At 45.2% G+C, this 13,770-nt stretch overlaps 1 protein-coding gene across 1 annotated transcript; it reads right to left on the reverse strand.

Moving 5' to 3' along the window:
• Positions 1 to 1,731: 1,731 nt before the first annotated feature.
• LOC311114483 (protein BUD31 homolog) lies at positions 1,732 to 8,108 on the reverse strand. Its single transcript, XM_084189727.1, has 4 exons — positions 7,902 to 8,108; positions 5,800 to 5,922; positions 5,017 to 5,183; positions 1,732 to 2,238 (listed from the first exon to the last, which is right to left on the reverse strand). The coding sequence occupies exons 1-4, from the start codon at positions 7,993 to 7,995 to the stop codon at positions 2,188 to 2,190; spliced, it is 435 nt and encodes a 144-aa protein (XP_084045853.1). The 5' UTR covers positions 7,996 to 8,108; the 3' UTR covers positions 1,732 to 2,187.
• Positions 8,109 to 13,770: the final 5,662 nt, after the last annotated feature.

Here is a 13,770-nt window from a genome sequence, read left to right on the forward strand (position 1 = left end):
GACATCATGGGAAAATCAAAAGAAATCAGCAAAGACCTCAGAATTTTTTTTTGTAGACCTCCACAAGTCTGGTTCATCCTTGGGAGCAATTTCCAAATGCCTGAAGGTACCACGTTCATCTGTACAAACAATAGTACGCAAGTATAAACACCATGGGACCATGCAGCCGTCATACCGCTCAGGAAGGAGACGCGTTCTGTCTCCTAGAGATGAACGTACTTTGGTGCGAAAAGTGCAAATCAATCCCAGAACAACAGCAAAGGACCTTGTGAAGATGCTGGAGGAAACAGGTACAAAAGTATCTATATCCACAGTAAAACGAGTCCTGTATCGACATAACCTGAAAGGCCGCTCAGCAAGGAAGAAGCCACTGCTCCAAAACCGCCATAAAAAAGCCAGAGTATGGTTTGCAACTGCACATGGGGACAAAGATCGTACTTTTTGGAGAAATGTCCTCTGGTCTGATGAAACAAAAATAGAACTGTTTGGCCATAATGACCATCGTTATGTTTGGAGGAAAAAGGGGGAGCTTGCAAGCCGAAGAACACCATCCCAACCGTGAAGCACGGGGGTGGCAGCATCATGCTGTGGGGGTGCTTTGCTGCAGGAGGGACTGGTGCACTTCACAAAATAGATGGCATCATGAGGAAGGAAAATTGTGGATATATTGAAGCAACATCTCAAGACATCAGTCAGGAAGTTAAAGCTTGGTCGCAAATGGGTCTTCCAAATGGACAATGACCCCAAGCATACTTCCAAAGTTGTGGCAAAATGGCTTAAGGACAACAAAGTCAAGGTATTGGAGTGGCCATCACAAAGCCCTGACCTCAATCCTATAGAAAATGTGTGGGCAGAACTGAAAAAGCGTGTGCGAGCAAGGAGGCCTACAAACCTGACTCAGTTACACCAGCTCTGTCAGGAGGAATGGGCCAAAATTCACCCAACTTATTGTGGGAAGCTTGTGGAAGGCTACCTGAAACGTTAGCCCAAGTTAAACAATTTAAAGGCAATGCTACCAAATACTAATTGCGTGTACGTAAACTTCTGACCCACTGGGAATGTGATGAAATAAATAAATCATTCGCTCTACTATTATTCTGACATTTCACGTTCTTAAAATAAAGTGGTGATCCTAACTGACCTAAGACAGGGAATTTTTACTAGGACTAAATGTCAGGAATTGTGAAAAACTGTATTTGGCTAAGGTGTATGTAAACTTCCGACTTCAACTGTAAGTAGTACTTTAAAGTATTTTTACTGAAGTACTTTACACCACAGGTAGTTAGAGAGACTAGAAGAGATGTTGTTAGAGACTAAGAACATATGAAGAGGTTGTTAGAGACGAGAAATGTAGAATATGTTTTTTTTAGAGAGAGGATGTTAGGGAGACTTAGAAGAGATGTTGTTAAGGGAGACTCGAGAGTCTGGTTCACGGTCTCAGAACTCATCCAGACACTACTCCGACGGCAGAGATTTGGTCTGGTTCACGGTCTCAGAACTCATCCAGACACTACTCCGACGGCAGAGATTTGGTCTGGTTCACGGTCTCAGAACTCATCCAGACACTACCCCCCCGACGGCAGAGATTTGTCTGGTCCACGGTCCGTTGAGGCTGCTGTGCCATGTGAATTCAAATTTCCTCTTGGGCTCACGGTCAAGATTTTGGTTTATCCCATGGGAGACTGTGGTTCAGATCTCGCCCGTGACATACAAAGACAGCATTATTTATTTAACAAGAGTTTTATTAAAATTATAAGGTACAAATAAAACAAGAATCATCAGGTTCAAAGCAATGACATGTTTCAACAGCAAAAAGCTCCCAACCCCCCCCCGGCCCTCTTCATTGTAAATGAGGTACAATAGCACTTTATAAATGACCACCACGTGTACTAAACAGCTGGAATGGTAAGAATAACCCACGGCCAAATCACAAACCCACCCCTACCCCCCCGATAGGGAGTAGGGGATAGAGGTGCAGGGGTGTATTTGAGATCAGACGCCTCTCCAGGGGTAGCGAAGCACAAAAGGTGGAGTAGATGAGCCCTGATGTCCCGTAGAAAAAGACCTGACAAGACGATCCAGAGCAGAACAGCCAGGCCAGACTAGACGATCCAGAGCAAAAAACAGCCAGGTGATCTAGACCTGACTAGACGATCCAGAGTAGAATAGCCAGGTGATCCTGACGATTCAGCCGGAGCAGCCTCGGCAGCCACAGTGGGTACACTCGATTATCCTCCCCTGTAGAGAGACAGACAGGCAGGGGTTAACAGACTTGGGGGGGAGGAGAAACAGAAGGGTTAACAGACATGTTGCAGTACTATCGTGTTCCATGTTGCAGTACTATCGTGTTCCATGTTGCAGTACTATCGTGTTCCATGTTGCAGTACTATCGTGTTGCAGTACTATCGTGTCGCAGTCCTATCGTGTTCCGTGTCGCAGTACTATCGTGTCGCAGTACTATCGTGTCGCAGTACTATCGTGTTCCGTGTCGCAGTACTATCGTGTCGCAGTACTATCGTGTTCCGTGTTGCAGTACTATCGTGTTGCAGTACTATCGTGTCGCAGTACTATCGTGTTCCGTGTCGCAGTACTATCGTGTCGCAGTACTATTGTGTTCCGTGTTGCAGTACTATCGTGTTGCAGTACTATCGTGTCGCAGTACTATCGTGTTCCGTGTCGCAGTACTATCGTGTCGCAGTACTATCGTGTTCCGTGTTGCAGTACTATCGTGTTGCAGTACTATCGTGTCGCAGTACTATCGTGTTCCGTGTCGCAGTACTATCGTGTTGCAGTACTATCGTGTCGCAGTACTATCGTGTTCCGTGTCGCAGTACTATCGTGTCGCAGTACTATCGTGTTCCATGTCGCAGTACTATCGTGTCGCAGTACTATCGTGTCGCAGTACTATCGTGTCGCAGTACTATCGTGTCGCAGTACTATCGTGTTCCGTGTCGCAGTACTATCGTGTCGCAGTACTATCGTGTTCCATGTCGCAGTACTATCGTGTCGCAGTACTATCGTGTTCCGTGTCGCAGTACTATCGTGTCGCAGTACTATCGTGTTCCGTGTCGCAGTACTATCGTGTCGCAGTACTATCGTGTCGCAGTACTACAGTGTCGCAGTACTAGTGTGATGCAGTACTAGTGTGTTGCAGTACTAGTGTGTTGCAGTCCTAGTGTGTTGCAGTACTAGAGTGTCGCAGTACTAGAGTGTCGCAGTACTAGTGTGATGCAGTACTAGTGTGTCGCAGTACTATCGTGTTCCGTGTCGCAGTACTATCGTGTCGCAGTACTATCGTGTTCCATGTCGCAGTACTATCGTGTCGCAGTACTATCGTGTTCCGTGTCGCAGTACTATCGTGTTCCATGTCGCAGTACTATCGTGTCGCAGTACTATCGTGTTCTGTGTCGCAGTACTATCGTGTCGCAGTACTATTGTGTCGCAGTACTACAGTGTCGCAGTACTAGTGTGATGCAGTACTAGTGTGTTGCAGTACTAGTGTGTTGCAGTCCTAGTGTGTTGCAGTACTAGTGTGTTGCAGTACTACAGTGTCGCAGTACTAGTGTGATGCAGTACTAGTGTGTTGCAGTACTAGTGTGTTGCAGTACTAGTGTGTTGCAGTCCTAGTGTGTTGCAGTACTAGTGTGATGCAGTACTAGTGTGTCGCAGTACTATCGTGTTCCGTGTCGCAGTACTATCGTGTCGCAGTACTATCGTGTTCCATGTCGCAGTACTATCGTGTCGCAGTACTATCGTGTTCCGTGTCGCAGTACTATCGTGTCGCAGTACTATCGTGTTCCGTGTCGCAGTACTATCGTGTCGCAGTACTATCGTGTCGCAGTACTACAGTGTCGCAGTACTACAGTGTCGCAGTACTACAGTGTCGCAGTACTAGTGTGATGCAGTACTAGTGTGTCGCAGTACTAGAGTGTCGCAGTACTAGAGTGTCGCAGTACTAGAGTGTCGCAGTACTAGTGTGATGCAGTACTAGTGTGATGCAGTACTAGTGTGATGCAGTACTAGAGTGTCGCAGTACTAGAGTGTCGCAGTACTAGTGTGATGCAGTACTAGTGTGATGCAGTACTAGTGTGTTGCAGTACTAGTGTGTTGCAGTACTAGTGTGTCGCAGTACTAGTGTGTCGCAGTACTAGAGTGTCGCAGTCCTAGAGTGTCGCAGTCCTAGTGTGTCGCAGTACTAGTGTGTCGCAGTACTAGAGTGTCGCAGTACTAGAGTGTCGCAGTACTAGAGTGTCGCAGTACTAGAGTGTTGCAGTCCTAGTGTGTTGCAGTACTAGAGTGTTGCAGTACTAGAGTGTTGCAGTACTAGAGTGTTGCAGTCCTAGAGTGTTGCAGTCCTAGTGTGTTGCAGTACTAGTGTGTTGCAGTACTAGTGTGTTGCAGTCCTAGTGTGTTGCAGTCCTAGTGTGTTGCAGTACTAGAGTGTTGCAGTACTAGAGTGTTGCAGTACTAGAGTGTTGCAGTCCTAGTGTGTTGCAGTACTAGAGTGTTGCAGTACTAGAGTGTTGCAGTACTAGAGTGTTGCAGTCCTAGTGTGTTGCAGTACTAGTGTGTTGCAGTACTAGTGTGTTGCAGTCCTAGTGTGTTGCAGTACTAGTGTGTTGCAGTCCTAGTGTGTTGCAGTCCTAGTGTGTTGCAGTCCTAGAGTGTTGCAGTACTAGTGTGTTGCAGTCCTAGAGTGTTGCAGTCCTAGTGTGTTGCAGTCCTAGTGTGTTGCAGTACTAGTGTGTTGCAGTACTAGTGTGTTGCAGTCCTAGTGTGTTGCAGTACTAGTGTGTTGCAGTCCTAGTGTGTTGCAGTACTAGTGTGTTGCAGTACTAGAGTGTTGCAGTCCTAGTGTGTTGCAGTACTAGAGTGTTGCAGTCCTAGTGTGTTGCAGTCCTAGTGTGTTGCAGTCCTAGTGTGTTGCAGTACTAGTGTGTTGCAGTCCTAGTGTGTTGCAGTCCTAGTGTGTTGCAATACTAGTGTGTTGCAGTACTAGTGTGTTGCAGTCCTCACCACTTCCAGTTTGCTCTTGGGGACTCTACAGATGCAGTTAGTTCCAAAGTTGGTGTCTCGTGTCTGGATGCAGCGGAGGCAGCACAGGTTCTCATATCCCTGCTTCTTCCACTTCGCTATCAGGTTCTTATCAGCATAACTCTCCTTTATACAGTAGTCATACAGCTCTACACACACACACACACACACACACACACACACACACACACAGAGAGAAAGAGCATTATACCTCATCTAAAATAACCCAACCTAACATTAAACCCTGTCTTGGAGGTTCCTACTGCATATACACACCCACACACACACACACACACACACACACACACAGAAAGAGCATTATACCTCATCTAAAATAACCCAACCTAACATTAAACCCTGTCTTGGAGGTTCCTACTGCATATACACACCCACACACACACACAGAAAGAGCATTATACCTCATCTAAAATAACCCAACCTAACATTAAACCCTGTCTTGGAGGTTCCTACTGCATATACACACCCACACACACACACACACAGAAAGAGCATTATACCTCATCTAAAATAACCCAACCTAACATTAAACCCTGTCTTGGAGGTTCCTACTGCATATACACACCCACACACACACACAGAAAGAGCATTATACCTCATCTAAAATAACCCAACCTAACATTAAACCCTGTCTTGGAGGTTCCTACTGCATATACACACCCACACACACACACAGAAAGAGCATTATACCTCATCTAAAATAACCCAACCTAACATTAAACCCTGTCTTGGAGGTTCCTACTGCACCTCTGCTGATGGCCTTCCTCTTGTAGAACAGGTCGAAGATATATCGGCTCCGCTGATGATGCAGTCTGAATATCGGCCACAGCGACTCCACCTTCCGCTTTCCCTCGTGAGGCTCCGTCTCGGCTGGAAGGAGACAGTCGCAGCTCGTCATAAACACAATACAAAACAGGAATAATCCAAGATTCACATTCATACATCAACTTTATATTGTAGCTAGCTAAGTAGCGACTAGTTGGCGGGTTGATTACCCTAAACTAGCTAAACTGAACAACAATAGAAAACGCAGCATGTAAAAGTGTTGGTCCCATGTTTCATGAGCTGAAAAAAAAAAAAGGCCAGAAATGTTCCATACGCACAAAAAGCTTATTTCTCTCAAATGTTGTGCACAAATTTGTTTACATCCCTGTTAGTGAGCATTTCTCCTTCGCCAAGATAGTCCATCCACCTGACAGGTGTAGCATATCAAGAAGCTGATTAAACAGCACTATCATTACACAGGTGCACCTCGTGCTGGGGACAATAAAAGACCACTAAAAATGTGCAGTGGTGTCAAACACAATGCCACAGATGTCTCTAGTTTTGAGGGAGCGTGCAATTGGCATGCTGACTGCAGGAATGTCCACCAGAGCTGTTGACAGAGAATTGAATGTTAATTTCTCTACCATAAGCGGCCTCCGTCGTTTTAGAGAATTTGGCATTATGTCCAACCAGCTTCACAACCGCAAATCATGTATAACCACACCAGCCCAGGTCCTCCACATCCGGCTTCTTCACATGCAGGATCGTCTGAGACCAGCCACCCGGAGAGCTGATGAAACTGTGGGTTTGCACAACCGAAGAATTTCTGCCCAACCTGTAAGAAACCGTCTCAGGGAAGCTCATCTGCGTGCTCGTCGTCCTCACCAGAGTCTTGACCTGACTAAAGTTCGGCGTCGTAACCGACTTCAGTGGGCAAACGCTCACCTTCAATGGACACTGACATGCTGGAGAAGTGTACTCTTCATGGATGAATCCCCGGAACAGTTGAAACCGGCAGATGGCGTCGTGTGGGCGAGCGGTTTGCTGATGTCAACGTTGTGAACAGAGTGCCCCATGGTGGCGGTGGGGTTATGGTATGGGCAGGCAGGCATAAGCTATGGACAACGGACACAATTGCATTTTATCAATGGTAATTTGAATGCACAGAGATACCGTGATGAGATCCTGAAGCCCATTGTCGTGCCATTCATCCGCCGCCATCACCTCATGTTTCAGCCTGATAATGGACGGCCCCATGTCGCAAGGATCTGTACACAATTCCTGGAAGCTGAAAATGTCCCAGTTCTTCTATGGCCTGCATACTCACCAGACATGTCACCCATTGAGCACATTTGGGATGCTCTGGATCGACGCGTACGACAGCGTGTTCCAGTTCCCGACAATATCCAGCAACAACGCACAGCCATTGAAGAGGAGTGGGACAACATTCCAAAGGCCACAATCAACAGCCTGATCAACTCTACGTGAAGGAGATGTATCGTACTGCATGAGGCAAATCACCAGATACTGACTGGTTTTCTGATTCACAGCTGTAACATTTAAGGTATCTGTGACCAACAGATTCATATCTGTATTCCCAGTCATGTGTAATCCACCGATTGGGGCCTGATTGATTTATTTCAATTGAAGGATTTCCTTATATGAACTCTAACTCAGTAAAATATTTGAAATTGTTGCATGTTGCGTTTATATTTTTTGTTCAGTGTAGTTACTTAGAAGCTAGCTATCTAACGTCAACATTTTGGCCTTGATTTTCGAGGTATCTGAACAATATCACACAATACAAAAATTATAACATACAGACTTAACGCAAACAGGGGTAGACATCTGGCTGTACGCGCAGCCTCATTTGGTATGGAGAAGTTAGTTAGTCACAGCTCGTCATACAATAAAACAGGAATGATCCAAGTCAGATTCATACAACAGATTGGTAATATAGCTAACATCATAAGTACTGGTTGAATACCCTAGCTAACTAATGTCAACATTGTGTGGGCAAGGATGTTAGCGGAGCCTCGTTCGGTACGGGCGGAGTTAGCTAGCTAGGTGGCTAGCTAAATTACCTTCTCTCATCTTTTGGTCTAATTCGTCCAAGGTCGGTTCAATCAACTCCCAGCCATCCGGAGGTGGCTTCCTGCTCCTCTTCACTTTCGGCATTGCGTTTAATCAAATTGATTATAAACAACGACAAAAAAGACAACAAACCCTATTCCCCGTCCTATGTTTGTGTGTTGATTTCGTAGGCCTGCTCACGGTCGCTTCTTATTGACGTCACAACGTGGAGGAGTCCCTTCGACGCAGCTCAATCGTCGCATGAGATATACGTCACTCAATTGCATTCAATGGGGCTTTTGCTGCGTTCAAAACAACTGGGAACTCGGAGATCTCCGACTTCAGAACGTTCAAAACAACTGGGAACTCGGGAAAAAAAACGAGCTCCGACTGGGAAAAATCGATTTGAACGGTCATCCAACTCGGGAAATCGGGCCTCTTTCTTGAGCTCCGACTTTCCGACCTGAAGATCACTGACGCCATGATTTGACCTGTATTTTTCCGAGTTCCCAGTTGATTGGAACATGGCATTTATTGGCATGGGAAACGCCTTCTTCTCACATAAAAACATGTATCCGATTAATTTGCCACATTTGATGTGTCAATTGCCTATGGATAAAGTGTTTGTTATTAAAGAAGTGAAACAATTAACTGACACAGTTACGCACCTTCAAACTTTGTGCTGAAACTGAATTAGATATGTTGCTCTCAGTGCATTTATAGCGCTTGTTTTTTTTTTTGTTTTTTTTTTTTAATTACCTTTATTTAACCAGGTAAACCAGTTGAGAACAAGTTCTCATTTACAACTGCGACCTGGCCAAGATAAAGCAAAGCAGTGCGATAAAAACAACAACACAGAGTTACATATGGGGTAAAACAAAACAAAGTCAAAAATACAACAGAAATACATATATATACAGTGTGTGCAAATGTAGCAAGTTATGGAGGTAAGGCAATAAATAGGCTATAGTGCAAAATAATTACAATTAGTATTAACACTGGAATGATAGATGTGCAAGAGATGATGTGCAAATAGAGATACTGGGGTACAAATGAGCAAAATAAATAACAATATAGGGATGAGGTAGTTGGGCGGGCTAATTTCAGATGGGCTGTGTACAGGTGCAGTGATCGGTAAGGTGCTCTGACAACTGATGCTTAAAGTTAGTGAGGGAGATAAGTGTCTCCAGCTTCAGAGATTTTTGCAATTTGTTCCAGTCATTGGCAGCAGAGAACTGGAAGGAATTGCGGCCAAAGGAGGTGTTGGCTTTGGGGATGACCAGTGAGATATACCTGCTGGAGCGCAGACTACGGGTGGGTGTTGCTATGGTGACCAATGAGCTAAGATAAGGCGGGGATTTGCCTAGCAGTGATTTATAGATGGCCTGGAGCCAGTGGGTTTGGCGACGAATATGTAGTGAGGACCAGCCAACAAGAGCGTACAGGTCACAGTGGTGGGTATTATATGGGGCTTTGGAGACAAAACGGATGGCACTGTGATAGACTACATCCAATTTGCTGAGTAGAGTGTTGGAGGCTATTTTGTAAATGACATCGCCGAAGTCAAGGATCGGTAGGATAGTCAGTTTTACGAGGGCATGTTTGGCAGCATGAGTGAAGGAGGCTTTGTTGCGAAATAGGAAACCGATTCTAGATTTAACTTTGGATTGGAGATTCTTAATGTGAGTCTGGAAGGAGAGTTTACAGTCTAACCAGACACCTAGATATTTGTAGTTGTCCACATACTCTAGGTCAGACCCGTCGAGAGTAGTGATTCTAGTCGGGTGGGCGGGTGCAAGCAGCGTTCGGTTGAAGAGCATGCATTTAGTTTTACTAGTGTTTAAGAGCAGTTGGAGGCTACTGAAGGAGTGTTGTATGGCATTGAAGCTCGTTTGGAGGTTTGTTAACACAGTGTCCAATGAAGGGCCAGATGTATACAAAATGGTGTCGGCTGCGTAGAGGTGGATCTGAGAGTCACCAGCAACAAGAGCGACGTCATTGATATACACAGAGAATAGAGTCGGCCCAAGAATTGAACCCTGTGGCACCCCCATAGAGACTGCCATAGGTCCAGACAACAGGCCCTCCGATTTGACACATTGAACTCTATCTGAGAAGTAGTTGGTGAACCAGGCGAGGCAGTCATTTGAGAAACCAAGGCTATTTAGTCAGGTTAGTTACCTAAGAAAGTGCCCAAAATGGATCAAACGATTTAGGCCCACTCTGTTTTTTCAATTCATGATATATGATTCACTGACGTTCTCCATTAAAAAATGTTTTATACACCCACATATATTTTTATAATGAAAAAAAAGTATAGAAAAATAAATGTCATTGTTTTCTGACAGGCAATTTGGCGGCCGACTACGTGCTGTAGAAAGGAGACGGGGTTGTTTCTAGGTGGCGGTAATTCTCCCTGTCTCTGGCCCGCACTCCAGTTCTAGGTGGCCAGTTCTAGGTGGCGGTAAAGCACCATAACGTTGGTCCTCTGTAGCTCAGCTGGTAGAGCACGGCGCTTGTAACGCCAAGGTAGTGGGTTCAATCCCCGGGACCACCCATACACAAAAAAAATGTATGCACACATGACTGTAAGTCGCTTTGGAAAAAAGCGTATGCTAAACGGCGTATTATTATTATTATATAAACCCCACTGAAGAAGAATGTGTCTGTTTCTGCTGTCTGTGTTTTGAGAGCGAAGACAAATTGGACCAGGTGACTTATCCTTGTGCGGAGGAAGACTCACGGTCAAGTGCACGCGAAATAAGTTTTGGGACTGCAAAAAGGGAAAACATCTCGACAAACGTCGTAGCGATGCCAGAGTCCCCTGGTGCAAACCAGGAGTACGGTGGAAGTAAAGTTACACAAATATTCAGTTGGAAAGCCTCATAAATGGCGTCCCTTTATTTAACTAGGCAAGTCAGTTAAGAACAAATTCTTATTTACAATGACGGCCTACACCGGCCAAACCCGGACGACGCTGGGCCGATTGTGCGCCGCCCTATGGGACTCCAAATCACTGCCGGTTGTGATACAGCCTGGAATCGAACCAGGGGGTCTGTAGTGATGGCACTCGGGAGCTTTGACCATGTCTACAATCCAGGGTTACTCCAAGCAGTTTAGTCTCCTCAACTTGCTCAATTTCCACATTATTCATTACGAGATGTAGTTGAGGTTTAGGGTTTACTCAAAGCCAGTGGCATGTCGTTTAGTAAAGACTGAAAAAAGTAAGGGGCCTAGACAGCTGCCCTGGGGAATTCCTGATTCTACCTGGATTATGTTGGGAGAGGCTTCCATTAAAGAACACCCTCTGTGTTCTGTTAGACAGGTAACTCTTTATCCACATTATAGCAGGGGATGTAAAGCCATAACACATACGTTTTTCCATCAACAGACTATGTGTCACGTCTCCTCCCGTTGCTCCCCTCCGGCGCTCTGATTCGCCGGTCTACTGAGCCACCGGTTCTGAGCGCACCACCTTCGGCAACACCGGAATGGAAACCCAACGCACCCTAATCACCCTCCAGCGCACCTGCACCTCATCATCACCACCCCTATATAGCCCTGGACTGTTCAGTATTTTGTGTGTGATTGTTTAGCTTCGTGTCCTTTACTCTCTCTTTGTTGTTCTCTTTCTCATTATTAAGTAAACCTTGACCTTGTTAATTCCTGCGTCTGCCTCTACGTATATCAGTACTCATCACACTATGATCGATAATGTCAAAAGCCGCACTGAAGTCTTAACAAAACAGCCCCCACAATATTTTTTTATCATCAATTTCTCTCAGCCAATCATCGGTCATTTGTGTAAGTGCTGTGCTTGTTGAATGTTCCTTCCCTATAAGCGTGCTGAAAGTCTGTTGTCAATTTGTTTACTGTAAAATAACATTGTATCTGGTCAAACACCATTTTTTCCAAAAGTTTAATAAGGGTTGGTAACCGGCTGATTGGTCGGCTATTTGAGCCGACCAATCAGCCTGTAGAAGACAAGAGAGGAGTTAGAGGAGAGGAGGATTTCAGCGTAGAAGACAAATCAAATCCTAATTTTATTTGTCATATGTGCCGAATACAACAGGTGTAGACCTTATCGTGAAATGCTTACTGACAAGCACTTAACCAACAATGCTGTTAAGAAAAATAAGAGTTGAGAAAATATTTACTAAATTAAATAAAAAGTAACACAATAACGAGGCTATATACAGGGGGTACAGGTCCTGAGTCAATGTGTGGGGGTACAGATTAGTCGAGGTAATATGGACATGTAGGTAGGGGTACAGTGACTATGCATAGATAATAAACAGCGAGTAGCAGCAGTGTAAAAAAAAAAAGGGGGGGGGGGGTCAATGCAAATAGTCCGGGTGGCCATTTGATTAACAATAATCTTATTTTTTGAACTGTTCAGGAGTCTTATGGCTTGGGGGTAGAAGCTGTTAAGAAGCCTTTTGGACCTAGACTTGGTGCTCCGGTACCGCTTGCCGTGCGGTAGCAGAGAGAACAGTCTATGACTTGGGTGGCTGGAGTCTTTGACAATTTTTATGGGCCGCCTTCTGACACCGCCTGGTATAGAGGTCCTGGATGGCAGGGATCTCGGCCCCAGTGATGTACTGGGCCGTACGGAGAGGAGGGTTTCAGTGTAGAAGAGAGAGAGGAGTTGGAGGAGAGGAGGATCCATCCCTGAGAGAGTAGGTAGTGATTTGACTTGATAAAGGACATTTAAAACACACAGCCATGTTCTCTCTGTCATCATCTGTTCTCTGACATACATTCACTAAAGTTCTAAACCCTGGCAATAGGAACTTTCCTAACTTTCGAATTAAGTAAAAAAAAAAAAAAAAAAAGATCCCTTCCCGGGTGAAACGTGATACCCCAGGGTGCAAATCATGCGTACCCTGGAACTACGCCGGTTAACAGATACCGCAGTATGTTGAGCTGTCCTTTTCTTCTGAGTGATGAAGGCCTGGCTGGCTTGTGGGTAAAATAGTAAAAAGAACATTAAAAACATTTTAATTGTAAGAGAGTCCTGCCTATTGATCTTTTCCGTGGAGCCAGCGCAAGATAAGGGTAGAAAAACGTACCTCAATGCAGGGACGGGACATACCACTGCACTCCATATGTTACCTTTATCAACACTGCTCCATTGAGAAGATTGAAATACTGCTAATTTTCCCGGAAAACTGCCCTTTTCGTCCTCATGCTAGCTAGCAGTATTCACAGCAGCCATTATGGATGTTGTGTTGAACAACAAAAGAGCTGATTGGCTGATACTGCTTTTTCAAAATGGCTGCGGTGGCTACTTGCTAGCTAACATGAGGACGAAAAGGGCAGTTTTCCTGGAAAACGAGCAGTGTGAATAATGGTAACATTTGGAGTATGGTGGCATATCCCATTGAGTTACCTTTTTCCAACCCATATCTCAAGCCCGCTCCATGGTGTCTTAATGTAACCAATGATTGCATTCTGACCCCAGTGCAGCTCTGTGTAAACAAGCATAATGGTGGGGTCAGCATCTTCTGGCAAGTTCAAATCCAGACACTCTCATAGATCGATGATGGTCCTCTGTAGCTCAGCTGGTAGAGCACGGCGCTTGTAACGCCAAGGTAGTGGGTTCGATCCCCCGGGGACCACCCATACACAAAAAAAATGTATGCACGCATGACTGTAAGTCGCTTTGGATAAAAGCGTCTGCTAAATTGCATATTATCATTATTATATTATTATCGATTACTCGGGCTTTTAACCCCAGGTCAAAGGTTGGGGTTCAACCAGCGCGCGTTCTGGAGGCAGGAGAAACAAGATGGCAGATCAACAAGACAAACTGACTTGTCTTAGTTAACGAACTTTTCCACAGTTGATTTTCTACACATTCAAAGATACAGTCAGCTA

The sequence above is a fragment of the Coregonus lavaretus genome (genome assembly GCF_964263955.1).
Source record: "Coregonus lavaretus genome assembly, contig: HAP1_SCAFFOLD_3547, whole genome shotgun sequence".
NCBI lineage: Eukaryota > Metazoa > Chordata > Actinopteri > Salmoniformes > Salmonidae > Coregonus > Coregonus lavaretus.

What these genes read in the sequence shown, in the direction of transcription:
- LOC311114483 (XM_084189727.1), bottom strand. Translation starts at nt 7,995, where the DNA reads ATGCCGAAAGTGAAGAGGAGCAGGAAGCCACCTCCGGATGGCTGGGAG. An exon ending in AGACCAAAAGATGAGAGAAG is followed by an intron (nt 5,923 to 7,901) that starts GTAATTTAGCTA and finishes GTCTCCTTCCAG; the next exon opens with CCGAGACGGAGCCTCACGAG. An exon ending in GAGGAAGGCCATCAGCAGAG is followed by an intron (nt 5,184 to 5,799) that starts GTGCAGTAGGAA and finishes GTGTGTGTGTAG; the next exon opens with AGCTGTATGACTACTGTATA.